The sequence below is a fragment of the Salvelinus namaycush genome, chromosome 17 (assembly GCF_016432855.1).
Source record: "Salvelinus namaycush isolate Seneca chromosome 17, SaNama_1.0, whole genome shotgun sequence".
Lineage (NCBI taxonomy): Eukaryota > Metazoa > Chordata > Actinopteri > Salmoniformes > Salmonidae > Salvelinus > Salvelinus namaycush.
The window spans coordinates 17416097-17432919 of record NC_052323.1 but is presented as its reverse complement, the minus strand read 5'-3'; the positions used below and the strand labels follow the sequence as shown (position 1 = coordinate 17432919).

General features: G+C 45.6%; 1 protein-coding gene across 1 annotated transcript in view; it reads left to right on the top strand.

Moving 5' to 3' along the window:
- The window catches only part of LOC120062377 (dedicator of cytokinesis protein 2-like), a 169297-nt gene extending 153502 nt beyond the window's left edge, over window positions 1–15795 (top strand). The window contains exons 29-51 of the mRNA XM_039012306.1: window positions 1000–1078; window positions 2708–2808; window positions 2929–2987; window positions 3171–3319; window positions 3452–3537; window positions 4060–4216; window positions 7006–7046; window positions 8763–8853; window positions 9547–9657; window positions 9808–9897; window positions 10786–10890; window positions 11164–11305; window positions 11673–11754; window positions 11853–11937; window positions 12037–12123; window positions 12839–13015; window positions 13233–13316; window positions 13449–13586; window positions 13848–13975; window positions 14119–14308; window positions 14937–15042; window positions 15127–15275; window positions 15364–15795. Of these exons, the coding sequence (XP_038868234.1) occupies window positions 1000–1078; window positions 2708–2808; window positions 2929–2987; window positions 3171–3319; window positions 3452–3537; window positions 4060–4216; window positions 7006–7046; window positions 8763–8853; window positions 9547–9657; window positions 9808–9897; window positions 10786–10890; window positions 11164–11305; window positions 11673–11754; window positions 11853–11937; window positions 12037–12123; window positions 12839–13015; window positions 13233–13316; window positions 13449–13586; window positions 13848–13975; window positions 14119–14308; window positions 14937–15042; window positions 15127–15275; window positions 15364–15435 (2509 nt within the window). The 3' untranslated portion in view covers window positions 15436–15795. The remainder of the gene's footprint in view (window positions 1–999; window positions 1079–2707; window positions 2809–2928; window positions 2988–3170; window positions 3320–3451; window positions 3538–4059; window positions 4217–7005; window positions 7047–8762; window positions 8854–9546; window positions 9658–9807; window positions 9898–10785; window positions 10891–11163; window positions 11306–11672; window positions 11755–11852; window positions 11938–12036; window positions 12124–12838; window positions 13016–13232; window positions 13317–13448; window positions 13587–13847; window positions 13976–14118; window positions 14309–14936; window positions 15043–15126; window positions 15276–15363) is intronic.
- Window positions 15796–16823: the final 1028 nt, after the last annotated feature.

The following is a 16823-nucleotide window of genomic DNA, read 5'->3' as shown; positions in this document are numbered from 1 at the left end:
CATTGTAGAGTAGCAACTGTAGTGCAGAGTTACATTGTAGAGTAGCAACTGTAGTGCAGAGTTACATTGTAGAGTAGCAACTGTAGTGCAGAGTTACATTGTAGAGTAGCAACTGTAGTGTAGAGTTACATTGTAGAGTAGCAACTGTAGTGCAGCGTTACATTGTAGAGTAGAAACTGTAGTGTAGAGTTACATTGTAGAGTAGCAACTGTAGTGTAGAGTTACATTGTAGAGTAGCAACTGTAGTGTAGAGTTACAGTGTAGAGTAACAACTGTAGTGTAGAGTTACATTGTAGAGTAGCAACTGTAGTGTAGAGTTACATTGTAGAGTAGCAACTGTAGTGTAGAGTTACATTGTAGAGTAGCAACTGTAGTGTAGTTACAGTGAAGGGTAGACGGGGGTGGGGGAGAAAGAGAGGGAGAGGGGGAGAGAGAGAGATTTCCACAGGCCAAGGATATGTCAGACAGCACAGTGCAGAGAGAGAAACTAGGGAGATAGAAGATAGAAAGCGAGACATAGGAAGAGGAAGATAAGGAGGAGTGGGTTAAGGGAAGATAAACAGATAGTGCTTCCTAGAGAGCAAAGTTAGAGAGGATGGAGGGAGCAGTGAGGTCTCTTACAGAATGAGAAAGATAGATAGCACTTGAAAGAGAGCCATCGGAAAAGGCCAGTTACCTTTTGAAACTTTACTTTTTAATGAGTTAAATCTGGTTTTAAGTGTCTTTTAACATAATCATTTGATTTCATCGAATAACAACTCATCATTTATTATCAGATGAAGCTATATGGTGGTAGGGATACTGTGTCAATATTGTATTACTTTTGATATTATTAACATGTTTGTTAATGTTTAATATTTCCATTGATATAGATATCAGATGGCATGAATATAGATACCATATTGATATCATGTCACGTCAATATCCCCATTGATATATATTAGGTAGACCTTGATCTCCTGGTGTCATCTGACAGACTGTGTATTGTGTTTCTGTCAGGGTGTTCCTCAGAGCAATCAACACCTACGCTGATACCATGAACCTCAAGTTCCTCAACAACAACGACTTTGAAGTGCAGGTCAGCGTGTGTGTGTGTCTTCTAGTCTGTGTGTGTGTGTGTGTGTGTCTTCTAGTCTGTGTGTGTGTGCGCGTGTGTCTTCTAGTCTGTGTGTGTGCGCGCGTGTGTCTTCTAGTCTGTGTGTGTGCGCGCGTGTGTCTTCTAGTCTGTGTGTGTGTGTGTTTGTTACGAATCCCTTTGGCCCGACAGTCTAGGGGGGATGGTAATGGGACCCGTAACACAACTCATGCAAATTATAGTAGTGAAAACGTAACAGTGAGAACAAATAACACAGACAACTTAATTACCGTCAAACACTAAATGTTTATTTATAAACACACGGTAAATGGGGGGGGGGGGGAGCAGGAAAAGGGGCTGAGCGGGACCCAAGGAATGAAAGAATAATAATTCAAAAACACCCCTAAGCTAGACTAGCCTACTTCACAAACAGCTAACCAAAAATACAGGGGGTGGTCCGCCCAGTTCTAACTAGTGTTTTTAACAATGTTTAACTACGGGTAGTGTAGCCCAAGGGCGACTTGTCTGGTTACCCCCTTTTCCCACCATCAAACAAACACTCAAACCCCATAACCAAAACAATACTCACAGGTGGGGACAAAGTGACATGTAGCTGCAAAACACACAAGCGATCTACAGACAGAAGGCATGTTACAAAGAGATTGAGCTGGGGAGACAACAACTGACAGGGGTTTTAAACCAAGGGAAAAGGACTGTGATTGGGTAAGGGAAAAGGAGCAGGTGTCTTCCGATTAGCGACTGATTGATGACTGATTGGGGAATGATTATTGTCACCTGTGAGTAGGGGAGAAGGAGAGAAAAGAAATACACACAGGATACACACAGAACACTTGTATCCGTAACAGTGTTCTAGTCTGTGTGTGTGTGCGCGTGTGTCTTCTAGTCTGTGTGTGTGTGTGCGTGTGTCTTCTAGTCTCTGTGTGTGTGTGTGTGTGTGTGTGTGTGTGTGTGTGTGTGTGTGTGTGTGTGTGTGTGTGTGTGTGTGTGTGTGTGTGTGTGTGTGTGTGCGTGTATCTTCTAGTCTGTGTGTGTGTGTGTCTTCTAGTCTGTGTGTGTGTGTGTGTGTGTGTGTGTGTGTGTGTGTGTGTGTGTGTGTGTGTGTGTGTGTGTGTGTGTGTGTGTGTGTGTGCGTGTATCTTCTAGTCTGTGTGTGTGTGTGTCTTCTAGTCTGTGTGTGTGTGTGTGTGTGTGTGTGTGTGTGTGTGTGTGTGTGTGTGTGTGTGTGTGTGTGTGTGTGTGTGTGTGTGTGTGTGTGTGTGTGTGTGTGTGTGTGTGTGTGCGTGCGTGCGTGTATCTTCTAGTCTGTGTGTGTGTGTGTGTATGTCTTCTAGCCTGTGTGTGTGTGTGTGTGTGTCTTCTAGTCTGTGTGTGTGTGTGTCTTCTAGTCTGTATGTGTGTGTGTCTTCTAGTCTGTGTGTGTGTGTGTGTCTTCTAGTCTGTCTGTGTGTGTGTTGTACGCATGCAGGTGTTTCAGTCTCTCTCTGTGTGTCAATAATGTAAGTAAATACTCCACACTCTTTCATTCTCTCTCCCTCTCTCCCACTATCATAAATTCATTATTTATCTCATAGGTTCTGACCATTTTGTTTCCTCCTCCCTCTTTGTCTGTAGTTGTGGAATAATTACTTCCATTTGGCCGTAGCATTCATTACCCAAGAGTCCTTGCAGCTCCAGCACTTCTCCTCAACCAAGAAGAACAAGATCCTAACAAAGTAATTTACATTTTGTCTTTTGTTTCTCTCTGACAATATTAATGAGCCACAGTATTTCATAATCAATGTTAGGATGTTGTATTAGCCCCTGTCCTAAAACAAAGCTGATTTCATCTTCAGGTATGGAGACATGAGGAGACTCATTGGTTTCGCCATACGGGACATGTGGTACAAACTGGGTGAGAGAGAGAGAGAGTGTGAGTGAGTGAGTGAGTGAGTGAGTGAGTGAGTGAGTGAGTGAGTGAGTGAGTGAGTGAGTGAGTGAGTGAGTGAGTGAGTGAGTGAGTGAGTGAGTGTGAATATATGAATGTGGGTGTTTTCGACTCTGAGACTGATTCTCGTGCGTGTGTGTGTGTGTGTAGGTGGGAATAAGATCTGTTTTATACCTGGGATGGTGGGTCCTATCCTGGAGATGACTCTGATTCCTGAGGAGGAGCTGAGACGAGCCACCATCCCCATCTTCTTCGACATGATGCAGTGTGAACACACAGTCTCCACACACTTCCACAAGGTTCGACAGTGACACACACACTCCCTTACGCGCGCACACACGTGAGCACTCACGCACACACACAATGTGAACGGAATCACTTTGACAACTTCCGAGAGGCTTACCCATTCTCTCCCCTCTGTGTGTCTGTAGTTTGAGAACGAGATCATTCTGAAGCTGGATCATGAGGTGGAGGGAGGAGGAGGAGATGAGAGATACATGGAACTACTGGAAACCATGTGGGTGTCTTTAATCAATACCAAATTCTATCCACTCAATCAACCACACACTCACTTACCTACGTGTCTGTGTCTGTGTGTGTCTGTGTCTGTGTGTGTCTGTGTGTGTCTGTCTGTGTGTGTGTCTGTGTGTGCCTGTGTCTGTGTGTCTGTGTGTGTCTGTCTGTGTGTGTGTGTCTGTGTGGGTGTGTGTCTGTGTGTGTGTGTCTGTGTGTGTCTGTCTGTGTGTGTCTGTGTGTGTGTCTGTGTGTGCCTGTGTCTGTGTGTCTGTGTCTGTGTGGGTGTATGTCTGTGTGTGTGTGTCTGTGTGTGTGTGTCTGTGTGTGTGGCTGTGTGTGTGTCTGTGTGTGCCTGTGTGTGTGTGTGTGTGTCTGTCTGTCTGTCTGTCTGTCTGTCTGTCTGTCTGTCTGTCTGTCTGTCTGTCTGTCTGTCTGTCTGTCTGTCTGTCTGTCTGTCTGTGTCTGTGTCTGTGTCTGTGTCTGTGTCTGTGTCTGTGTCTGTGTCTGTGTGTGTGTGTGTCAGTCTGTTGGAGTGTGCTGTGGCGCGTCCCTTGTTGAGGCCAGAAGTCGAGCACTTCGTCACCTTGGTGAAGGGACTCCTGGTGCGTCTCCTTGACTACCGCACGGTGATGAGCGACGACAGCCGCAACAACCGCATGAGCTGCACTGTCAATCTCCTGGTAAGCCCCACCCACTACAGGAAGAACCACAGTGGGCAGAATGATGTAGCTTTTATCTGCATGTCTGGTTTCGAAACTATTTGCATGTTGTTGCGTCAACTGCAGCACTGACACCTTTATGTTTCATGTGTTGCCATCAGCCGGTCCCACCTCAAAAGTAGATCACCCAGAGTCACTTTCAACACACAATCACACCCTTCTCACCAACAAGAAACCAGTCTGTCGATCATGCCATGCCATGTCAACTGTGCCCGCCATATAGTCATCAACATGGCATTACCAGCCGCTATATAACATCCAGTCAATTATAACACCTCCTAATACATTCTGAACATATGAATAAATGAAAAAGGAAGTTAAAACATTCAGTAACAGCATCTGAAGCCGTTAGAATAGATCAATACAAGGTGAGAGGAGTCTCAGAGGCAGTACCGGCCTGTCCTTGTATTATACAGGGACTCTATAGCAGTCACACAGGGCCGTCTGTCTGTCAGTAACATAGCTGTACAAAGGAAAGGGGGTATACCTAGTCAGTTGTACAACTGAATGCCTTCCACATTTAACCCAACTGAATCAGAAAGGTGAGGGAGGCTGCCTTAATCAACATCCACGTCTTCAGCACCCGGGGAGCAGTGGGTTAACTGCCTTGCTCAGGGGCAGAACGGCAGATTATTACCTTGTCAGCTTGGGGATTTGATCCAGCAACTTTTCGGTTACTGGCCCAAAGCTCTAACAACTAGGCTACCTGCCACCCCAGGGTTATCCAGGGTTATCCAGCACCGCTATGGCTAAGCATTAGTCATTCCCTTTCATTAAATGTTGTTTGGGGAGCTAAACACCCTTATCTCAGGCTAATTGACATTAGCATGCTATGCAATATGCAAGCTAATCAACCTTACCTCAGGACAACTAACATTAGCATGCTATAGCTAACACAAAGCTCCCAGGGATGCATCTGGAAATCGCAGATACACCACATGACCAAAAGAATGTGGACACCTGCTCGTCCAACATCTCATTCCAACATCATGGGCATTAATATGGAGTTCGTCCCCGCTTTGCTGCTATAACAGCCTCCACTCTTCTGGGAAGACTTTCATCTAGATGTTGGAACATTGCTGCAGGGACTTGCTTCTATTCAGCCACAAGAGCATTAGTGAGGTCGGACACTGATCTTGGGCGATTAGGCCTGGCTCGCAGTCGACGTTCCAATTCATTGCAAAGGTGTTCAATGGGGTTGAGGTCAGGGCTCTGTGCAGCCTTGTCAAGTTATTTTGCACCAAACTCAACAAACCATTTCTGTATGGAACTCGCTTTGTGCACGGGGGCATTGTCATGCTGAAACAGGAAAGGGTTCCCCAAACTGTTGCCCCAAAAGTTGGAAGCACAGAATTGTCTAGAATGACATTGTATGCTGTAGCGTTAAGATTTCCCTTCACTGGAACTAAGGGGCCTAGCCCAAACCATGAAAAACAGCCCCAGACCATTATTCCTCATCCACCAAACTTTACAGTTGGCACTATGTATTCAGGCAGGTGGCGTTCTCCTGGCAACCGCCGAAACCCAGATTCGTCTGTGAGACTGCCAGATAGTGAAGTGTGAATCCTCACTACAGAGAAGGCGTTTCCACTGCTCCAGAGTCCAATGGCGGCAAGCTTTACACCACTCCAGCTGACGCTTGGCATTGCGAATGGTGATCTTAGGCTTAGCAGCCATGGAAACCCATTTCATAAAGCTCCTGACGAACAGTTATTGCGCTGACTTTGCTTCCAGGGTCAGTTTGGAACTCGGGAGTGAGTGTTGCAACTGAGGACAGATGATTTTTACGTGCTACGCGCTTCAGCACTCGGCGGTCCCTGTTTTGTGAGGTTGTGTGGCCTACCACTTTGCGGCTGAACCACTGTTTCTCCTAGACGTTTCCACTTCACAATAACAGCACTTACAGTTGACCAGGGTAGCTCTAGCAGGGCAGAAATTTGACGAACTGACTTGTTGGAATGTCAGTAAGGCCATTCTACTGCAAATGTTTGTCTATGGAGATTGCATGGCTGTGTGATCAATTTTATACACCTCTCAGCAACGGGTGTGGCTGAAATAGCCGAATCCACCAATTTGAAGGGGTGTCCACATACTTTTGTATATATAATGTGTGTATGCTAGCTGCACGCGTCATCAGTTTATGTTAGATCTTTTGAATAGCTCTTCAAACACTAGTCAGATGTGGAGATTATTGGAGTGTGCTAGATGATGACGTGGGTTTGACATGTTTGTGTTCTGCCTTGAGTGTTTTTCTCATTGGGTGATCACCGTAGAAGAGCCGTGGTGTGTGTGCAGGTGCGGGTGCGAGTGCGTGTGCGTGTGCGTGTGTGTGTGTGTGTGTGTGTGTGTGTGTGTGTGTGTGTGTGTGTGTGTGTGTGTGTGTGTGTGTGTGTGTGTGTGTGTGTGGGGGTGTGTGTGTGGGTGTGTGTGCTGGTGATGAGACAGGGTTACTTTAGGTCATCACACTCGTCTGCTCTCTTAAGACATCATTAAACTTCATTAAACAGGGAATTTGTGCCGCACTGGCACACACACACACACACACACACACACACACACACACACACACACACACACACACACACACACACACACACACACACACACACACACACACACACACACACACACACACACACACACCCTCTCTGAAGTTTATCCTTACACACATATCCCCCCAACACACATCCACACTAACAGGCAACGTCACACTCCTCTCACTTCTCACACTCCTCTCCGTTGCATTGCAGAATTTCTACAAGGACATCAACCGTGAAGGAATGTACATCAGGTGAACACTTTATTTAACATTAACCTGTTATTACAACTGTAAATATGTTTCATAACTAGTTACACCATATCTAATACATTATATCATTTGTCTATAGGGTTTCTGTATATGTGCTGTGGGACTGGGGTAGCTGTGTATAACAGTGTATTACTCTGTGAATGAGTGCGAGAATGTGACCTTGTGTGTGTGTGTGTGTTTGTGTGTGTGTGCGTATATAATCTGACAAGGGATTATCTCAATCCTGCTGAATTAATGTTCAAATCCAGAGGATCAAGTCCTCCACTAACCGTAACATGTGCACTCATTTTAGGAGAGAGAGAGGGATGAAGAGGGAGGGATGGAGAGGGAAGGAGGGAGCGAGAGGGAAAGAGTGTGTGTGTGAGAGAGAGAGAGAGAGAGAGAGAGAGAGAAAGGGAGGGATGGTGGAAGGGAGTGGGAGGGGTGTGGAACCAAAAGAGGGATGGAGGGAGGGAATGGGAGAGGTTGAGAGAAAGGGAGGGATGGAGGGAGGGAATGGGAGAGGTTGAGAGAAAGTGAGGGATGGAGGGAGGGAATGGGAGAGGTTGAGAGAAAGGGAGGGAGGGAGGGGGGGAGGGAATGGGAGAGGTTGAGAGAAAGGGAGGGATGGAGGGAGGGAATGGGAGAGGTTGAGAGAAAGGGAGGGATGGAGGGAGGGAATGGGAGAGGTTGAGAGAAAGGGAGGGATGGAGGGAGGGAATGGGAGAGGTTGAGAGAAAGGGAGGGATGGAGGGAGGGAATGGGAGAGGTTGAGAGAAAGGGAAGGATGGAGGGAGGGAATGGGAGAGGTTGAGAGAAAGTGAAGGATGGAGGGAGGGAATGGGAGAGGTTGAGAGAAAGTGAAGGACAGAGGGATACAGAAGAAGAGTCAAAGAAAGGCGTAATCCAAAAGGAGGAATGGAATAAAAGATGGAGGAAGAAACTAGCTCGTGAAAGATACTCTGCTTTTCTCTGTTGGAAACCTAGAATGTTGAAAACCCTTCAAGTCCCACATTTGACACAATCCAAAACATGGATCAATGTTGTGCTGAAAATGAGTGACAGTGATAGAAAATGGGTTCAGAAATAACAAAGAGAGAGAGAGGCAGAAACAAATAGAAAGAGGAAGATAAATAGAAAGAGGAGGAGAAAGAGAGAGGGAGGTTAAGAGAGACCTATGGTTGAGGTAGCTGCATAGCGACGCAGTCTGAAGGCACATTAAACTTCCGTGCATTCTGCTGTGTGTTCCGCAGTGTTCACATCAGTGTGACAGGATCACAAAGCTTTGCCCCACTATAAAAACGTCCTCAGGATGGCATACACTATCTATTATCCCGAGACAGACAGTGCCCAATGGGCTGTCGGTTTAGCCGTTTGTTAGTTCTCTGTGGTTGATGGTTGGTGTATAGGTCATGCCATCACAATCACAAAAGATTGGATATGTGTATCACAGCATGATGGACTGACTAGTCACTGAGTTGTCGTCTAGGCAACAGAGTCATCTAGTGGACAGTGGTAAACATTAGAGTGTGGTGTGTATTAACCTCTGTCTCGCTGTGAATGCCAATGTCAATTTGTGTGTGTGTGTGTGTGTGTGTGTGTGTGTGTGTGTGTGTGTGTGTGTGTGTGTGTGTGTGTGTGTGTGTGTGTGTGTGTGTGTGTGTGTGTGTGTGTGTGTGTGTGTGTGCGTGCTTGTGTGTGCACGCGTGTGTGTTACAGATACCTCTACAAGCTGAGAGACCTTCACTTGGATGTGGAAAACTACACAGAGGCTGCATACACCCTGTTGCTTCACTCTCGCCTGCTCAAGGTACACACACACACACACACACACACACACACACACACACACACACACACACACACACACACACACACACACACACACACACACACACACACACACACAAATTGACATTGGCATTCACAGCGAGAGAGAGGCATTTACTGTAGCCCTGACACAGTGTGAGATGAGAGCGAGGGTGTTTTATTGGTTGATGACTGATTCCCTTGGCGATGGCCAATAGCATTAATCCATCTGATCAAGTTTTCAGAGTGACTTCATGACAGGGCTTTGGCCTCTGTGGCTGGGTAACTATGGTGATTGATATAGTGTGTGTGTGACCTCTCTCTCTTTCTCCGTCTCTTTTATGGGGTGCTTTCATAGAGTTTATTCTCTCCAGTGGTTTATTACATCTTCCCTGTTATTGACGTCACCGTAGTAGACACCACAGTAGTTTACACGGCTTCATCTCTCACACACACATGCAGTCACTCCTATAAAGTATAGCCTATAACCTATAACCTATAACCTATAGCCTATAGCCTTTACAATCCTGTCTATACCTGTCTTGCCACACTGATTGTTTAGTCTATGCCCTCTCTCTCTCTCTCTCTCTCTCTCTCTCTCTCTCTCTCGCTCTCTCTCGCTCTCTCTCTCGCCCTTCTCTTTTGCCTGTCACTCCCTCCCTCCCTGTCCCTCCCTCCCCCTCCTCTACCCCAGTGGTCAGACGACCAGTGCAGTCCCCAGTTTGAGGTGCGTAGCTGTCAGACCCAGCGCCAGCTGAAGGAGAACCTCTATGACAAAATCATCGGACACTTCGACAAGGGCAAGGTCAGCTAAATGGAGCAGAGTGCACCATCTTGATTCGGTATAGTGTCTTTGCTGTATCGATAGATGTGTTGGAGTTGGTTCTCTTGTTTATCTTGTATCTTCTCTCCATGTGTGTGTAATGATAATCTTTCATCTGGCTGTGTTGTGTAGATGTGGGAGGAAGCCATTACTCTGTGTAAGGAGCTGGCTGACCAGTATGAGATGGAAGTGTTTGACTATGAGCTGCTCAGCCAGAGTCTGGTAAGACACACATAACACACTGTCCTGTCCTATTCCACACACAAATAGGTTTTGTCAGCAAGCTGCCGTTATCAGCGTTTGTCCTTCATTTGTGACACTATTCACAGGACCCTAAAACCGTTCATCTATCCCTCTCACTCCTCACCTCTCCTCTCCCTCATCCCAACGTACATCATATCTGGAGTGACTGTTCAATACACTTCTCTCCTCCTCTTCTCATTCTTCTCTTCTCTCGCCTCCCAAGAGTCTCGCTCACTCAAACAAAACGTGCATATACAGTATCTCTCCATTAGAGACAGTCCTCTCTGCTCCTCTGAATTTTGACGTTGTGCAAAAAATAGATTCTGCCCTTGGAATGTCCTTTTATCGTTTCTCCCATATTTCACCCTAGAAAACAGGTCTTTGCTGAGCATGTCATTTCTCTGATGGCTGTAGCTGTACAGAAGGCATTATCATATAATCGCTCTCTTCTTCTGTCTGTCTCTCCCACCCTCTGTCTTTCTGTCTTTCTCTCTTCCCCTCTTCCGCCCACTCTCTCTATGTCTCTCCCACCTCAACCCCCCCCCCTCTCTCTCTCTCTCTTGCTCTTTCTCTCTCTCGCTCTTTCTCTCGCTCTTTCTCTCTCTCTCACTCTTTCTCTTGCTCTTTCTCTCGCTCTCTCTGTGTCTCTCTCTGTGTCTCTCTCTCTCTCTCTCTCCCTCTGTCTGTCTCTCTCTGGCTCTCTCTGTCTCTCTCTCTCTGTCTCTCTCTCTGTCTCTCTCTCTGTCTCTCTCTCTCTGTCAATTCAATTTTCAATTTCAATTCAATTGACTTTATTGACATGGCAAGTTCATTATTACTTACATTGTCAAAGTGTCTCTCTCTGTCTCTCTCTCTGTCTGTCTGTAGAAGCAGCAGGCTAAGTTCTATGAGAACATTATGAAGATCCTGAGGCCCAAGCCAGACTACTTTGCAGTGGGATACTATGGACAGGGCTACCCTCCCTTCCTCAGGGTCGGTCAACCTTCTCAATGTCTCAGTTTAGCCCATATTTACATGATTTTGGGGTGGCCAATAATGGTTTATTATACTTATGAAATGATCAACAAAGGCTGTCAATTCACAAGAGGAAGCAATATCAAAATTGTATTAAAAGAATGACCTCTTATGTCGTATTTCTGAGTGTTTATAACCCCATTCATGGGTGTCTATAGGTCGGATCAAACAAGGTGCTTATGAGCAGTAATGATCCATTTATGACCGTCTACAACCTGTGTATAACCTCAGAACAAGGTGTTTATCCACCGGGGGAAGGAGTACGAGCGTAGAGAAGACTTTCAGAACCAGCTGATGAGTCAGTTCCCCAGCGCTGTCCGTCTCAATATCACCACCATGCCTGGAGACGATGTCAGACTCTCCCCCCTGCAGTGTATCCTTAAAATGTACAGTGTATAAACCAGGATTGGGGTCAAATCCATTTAATTTCCAGTCAATTGAGGACGTACACTCGAAAGTCCAATTCTCTTCAATGCTTTTCAGCGAGTAACCTTTGGAATTTGAATTGGAATTGACCCCAACCCTGGTATACACACATCCTACACACACACCTACACACACGCACACACCTACACACACACTTACACACCTGCACACACCTGCACACACCTACACACACACACACACACCTACACACATGCACACACACACACACACACACACACACATACACACCTAAACATTTGTCTTCATCATGTTTGTGTTGTGGTAATGTTGCGTTCCCTGACCGGGGTTCTCAGACATCCAGTGTTTCACTGTTCAGCCTGTCCTGGAGATTCCACCTCACCTGAAGAACAAACCAGTCCCTGACCAGATCAACAAGTCAGTCCCTCTGTCTGTCTCCCTCTCATACAAATGAATTTGCTTTAAAAATAGACAGCGTAAACAGAAGAAATATAGCCCCTCTTTCTGTGTTGTAGCTTCTACAAGTCCAACTATGTGCAGCGTTTCCACTACTCCAGACCAGTGAGGAGAGGACCAGTGGACCCCAACAATGAGTTTGTAGTAAGTGGCTGACTGACTGAGGACATGTCTATGACCATAGAGCATTCTATTCCATGTAAAACAATGGCAACAATCTCAATCTCTCTCTCTCTCTCCTAGTCCATGTGGATTGAACGCACCACATTCACCACAGTGTACAAACTCCCTGGGATTCTGCGCTGGTTTGAGGCCACAGACATGAAACATGTAAGCCTGTGTCTGTCTGTCTGTCTGTCTTTTTGTCAAAATTAAAAATAAATCTCTCTCTCTCTCTCTCAATTTGCTTTCAATTCAATTTGCTTTATTGGCATGACGTAACAATGTACATATTGCCAAAGCTTATTTTGGATATTTACAATATAAAAATAAATAAAATGAGAATCAAAATTGACAACAGTAAAAACAATAACCAAGGGTCAAAATAACCATACATTCAACAATAACAATAAGCATACAGTAGAGTACATGTGCAGGTTGATTGGTCTGTCAGACACTGTCCCTCAACTTATGGCAGGCAGCAATGTAGTGCGCTGCCAACCCACAGCTCTCTGCGTCCTCCCCCAACAGGACGGGTAGCCTATCCTCATCAGAGAGGTCTTTGAAACCTTGAATAAGGGTTTCAAATTTGGGAAAATGACACTCTCTAATTGTTTTATATTTTTTACATTTTGTCAGGAAACACAGCTCCGTCTCAGGTTCTGCTGTTGTGCAGTGGTTGCACAGGCTTTCCTCTACAGGGAGCCTGGTTTTCCTGTGTCTATCCTTCTCAATGGCAAGGCTGTGCTCACTGAGCCTGTACTTTGTCAAGGTTTTCCTAAGGTTTTGATCAGTAACCATGGTCAAATATTTAGCCACGGTGTAAAGTGCATAAATCTCTCACTCTCTCTGTGTCTCTCCCCGTCTTTCTTTCTCTCTCTGTCAGAGCACCATCAGTCCTCTGGAGAATGCCATAGAGACCATGGAGAGCACAAATGACAAGATCCTCACCATGGTCAACCAATATCAGGCCGACGACGCCCTTCCCATCAACCCCCTCTCCATGCTGCTCAACGGCATCGTGGACCCCGCTGTCATGGGGGGCTTCGCCAAGTACGAGAAGGTCAGAGTTCATCCATCCAGCCATCCATTCGTCATCCCCTTACTCCTGCCCAACTCGTACATTGCAGAACAGTATTCTGTGTGTTTGGCACAAGCTGAAGTAGGAATAGAACATACTATACAATAAGAACATACATTTGTGTTCTTCCTATCTCAACCCAGGACTGTTTAATATATGAAACAACAGCATATTTCAATGATATCTCTCCTCTCCCCAGGCCTTCTTCACTGAGGAGTACAACCTGCAACACCCAGAGGACCGAGATAAGCTGGATCGCCTCAAAGACCTCATTGCATGGCAGGTACTGTATACACACACGCTACACACTCACATACAGTACAGAAACACAGGCACACACACACATGCACACACACGTATGCACGCCCACACACATACACAGACACATTATTTTTACAGTTTACCTCTCTGGCAGATCCCGTTGCTGGGGGGAGGGATTTCTCTACATGGTAAGAGAGTGACAGACGACCTACGACCTTTCCACGAGCGCATGGAGGAGTGCTTCAAACACATGAGGAAGAAGGTGGAGAAGGAGTACGGCGTGAGGGACCTGGTAAGAGAAAGAGAGGGAGAGAAAAGGAGAGTGTTTGCGCGAGGACTGAAATGCTAGCTGCAGGGAACTGCCTGGTATCTTGGGCAGAGGAGAATATCTGTCTGAAAAAGTGTATTATGAAAAGAGCTTTAGGAATGATACTGGCCATGCCAAAGCTTAACTCCTGTTTGTGAAAAGCATTGTCACTCTCTTTCATTCAACGTCACCTTTGACCTTTTTCTCCATCCTTCTCTTTTCCTCTTCGTCATCCCTTGTTCTTAGCCGGATATGGATGAGAGGAAGTCAACTCGTCCCCGCTCTGTCCTTCGCTCCTTCCGTCAGTCTGTCATCTCCATCTGCTCACTCCAGGGGTCTGAGTGTGGGACCCCCACCAAACCTTACCCAGACAGGTAACACACACACACAGGCACACACACACACACTCAGATGAAACCCACACAGATGGATGCAAACACAAAAACATATTTAACAACACACACCTTACCCTCACCTCTCTCCTGATCCCATTCCCCTCGCCCCCCTCCCTCTCCAGTGGTCTCCCTGACACAGTGTCCCCCCGGACCCCCACCCTGCAGCGCTCCAGTGGGAGTATGAGCATGGGGGAAGAGGGAGGGGCCGATGGGGAGGTGAAACTCAGGAAGTCCAAGAAGAAAAGGAAGAGGAGCAGCATGATCTTCATCCCAGAGGAGAGAGACAGGACCAACACACTGGACAGCAAACGGGTGAGAGAGATGGAGAGATGGAGAGAGCGAGCACAGTGGGAGAGATAGAGCGAGAGACAGACAGAGACAGAGAAAGAGAGAGAGACATAGAAAGAGAGAGCGAGAGAGACAGAGAGACAGAGAGAGAGAGAGAGAGAGAGAGAGAGAGAGAGAGAGAGAGAGAGAGAGAGAGAGAGAGAGAGAGAGAGAGAGAGAGAGAGAGAGAGAGAGAGAGAGAGAGAGAGAGAGAGAGAGAGAGACAGAGACAGAGACAGAGACACAGAGAGAGAGAGAGAGAGAGAGAGAGAGAGGAAGAAAGGGGCAAGGGATGAAATTGAAATGACAAGAGCGAGTGGGACAAAAGTGTGCAAAGCTGTCATCAAGGCAAAGGGTGGCTGCTTTGAAGATTCTCAAATTTAAAATATATTTTGATTTGTTTAGCACTGTTTTGGTTACTACATGATTCAATATGTGTTATTTCATAGTTTTGATGTCTTCACTATTATTCTACAATAGAAAAAACAAAATAGAGAAAAACCCTGGAATGAGTAGGTGTGTCCAAACTTTTGACTGGTACTGTACATACAGACTCCTGCTTTTTGCCAGTATCAGTGAGTATCCCTGCTCTCTGTTCTCTGCCTCCCTCTAGCTGTCCAAGAAGCAGGAGTTCCGCAGTGACAACAACCTGTCTGAATCCTGTCAGGGAAATGACTCTCTCACCAATGTCAACTCCAGGTCTCTGCCTGCTATTACAGGTAACACTCACAAACGTATGCACACGCATGACCGCATGCACATAGGCACACTCCCTCTCACACACACCCTCTCCCTGTTCACAGGTCTGTCTCTGTCCGTGGTCAACGGTAGTGAGGAGGCGGAGTCAGCCCGGTCCAGGAGGGACAGTAAGAGCATGTCTGTGTGTCTTCCTGGTGACCGTACCGCTGACAGACGCTCCAAAGGCGTTATCAACCTGCTGTTCGGGACCAAGGTACACACACACACACACACACACACACAACAACCATTAGGTAAGTTGTGTGTTTAATCTAAATGTATGGTTGTCTATGTTCCCACAGAGCAACAAGTCTGAGCAACAGAAAGACAAGTCGTGTACTGACCCAGGCAACAAGAACGTCAGTCATTTCTAACAGCCGTCCATCAAGCATGATGTACCCTCAGTGCCTTTAAACCTGCTCTGCTTTGAATGGCAGGCAACACAAGGGGTTGTTGCCCTGCGAGAAGCTCCTCTTTGGAAAGAGCCATCTGATCAGCTTTTTCATCAAGACTTGTTTGCGCTCACGCAGGCACACACATAGAGGGAGATGGAGAGAAACAGACTTGATCTCTGATGAAGTCCTGCATAGCATGCTTTCACGCTTCTGCTCTCACATCTTTTAGAATCAATAAAAAAACATTTTCCTTGACTGGCTTTTTTTAGTAATGTAACTTGCAAGCTTTCAGATTTTATTAAACTTATGAAACACTGAATAAAAAGATATCCAATGTTTTACAGGGTAAGTTTTATTTTCAAAACACATTCTATTAACAGTTAAATGTGACTCTCAGAACATAATAGAGGAATTCATTGAGAATATGGATGATGTCCCAAAGCACTCTCATTAAGAGCCAACGGCCAAAATAACATGACAATATTTCAATAAATAGTACAAACACAAACAGAATTACAATAATACGGAGTGGTATATCTGTTCAATAAATCAATATGAATGTCATGTAAATGACATACATAACCAAGATCAAATCGACAACAATTTTGAATTCTTATCAAATCAAAGTTTGTTGGTCGCATACACAGTTTAGCAATGTGAAATACTGACGTTACCAGCTCTTAACAATGCAGTAAAATGCTGATGTTACCAGCTCTTAACAATGCAGTGAAATGCTGACGTTACCAGCTCTTAACAATGCAGTGAAATACTGATGTTACCAGCTCTTAACAATGCAGTGAAATACTGATGTTACCAGCTCTTAACAATGCAGTGAAATGCTGATGTTACCAGCTCTTAACAATGCAGTGAAATACTGACGTTACCAGCTCTTAACAATGCAGTGAAATGCTGATGTTACCAGCTCTTAACAATGCAGTGAAATGCTGATGTTACCAGCTCTTAACAATGCAGTGAAATGCTGATGTTACCAGCTCTTAACAATGTAGTGAAATGCTGACGTTACCAGCTCTTAACAATGCAGTGAAATGCTGATGTTACCAGCTCTTAACAATGCAGTGAAATGCTGATGTTACCAGCTCTTAACAATGCAGTGAAATGCTGATGTTACCAGCTCTTAACAATGCAGTGAAATGCTGATGTTACCAGCTCTTAACAATGCAGTGAAATGCTGATGTTACCAGCTCTTAACAATGCAGTGAAATGCTGATGTTACCAGCTCTTAACAATGCAGTGAAATGCTGATGTTACCAGCTCTTAACAATGCAGTGAAATGCTGATGTTACCAGCTCTTAACAATGCAGTGAAATACTGACGTTACCAGCTCTTAACAATGCAGTGAAATACTG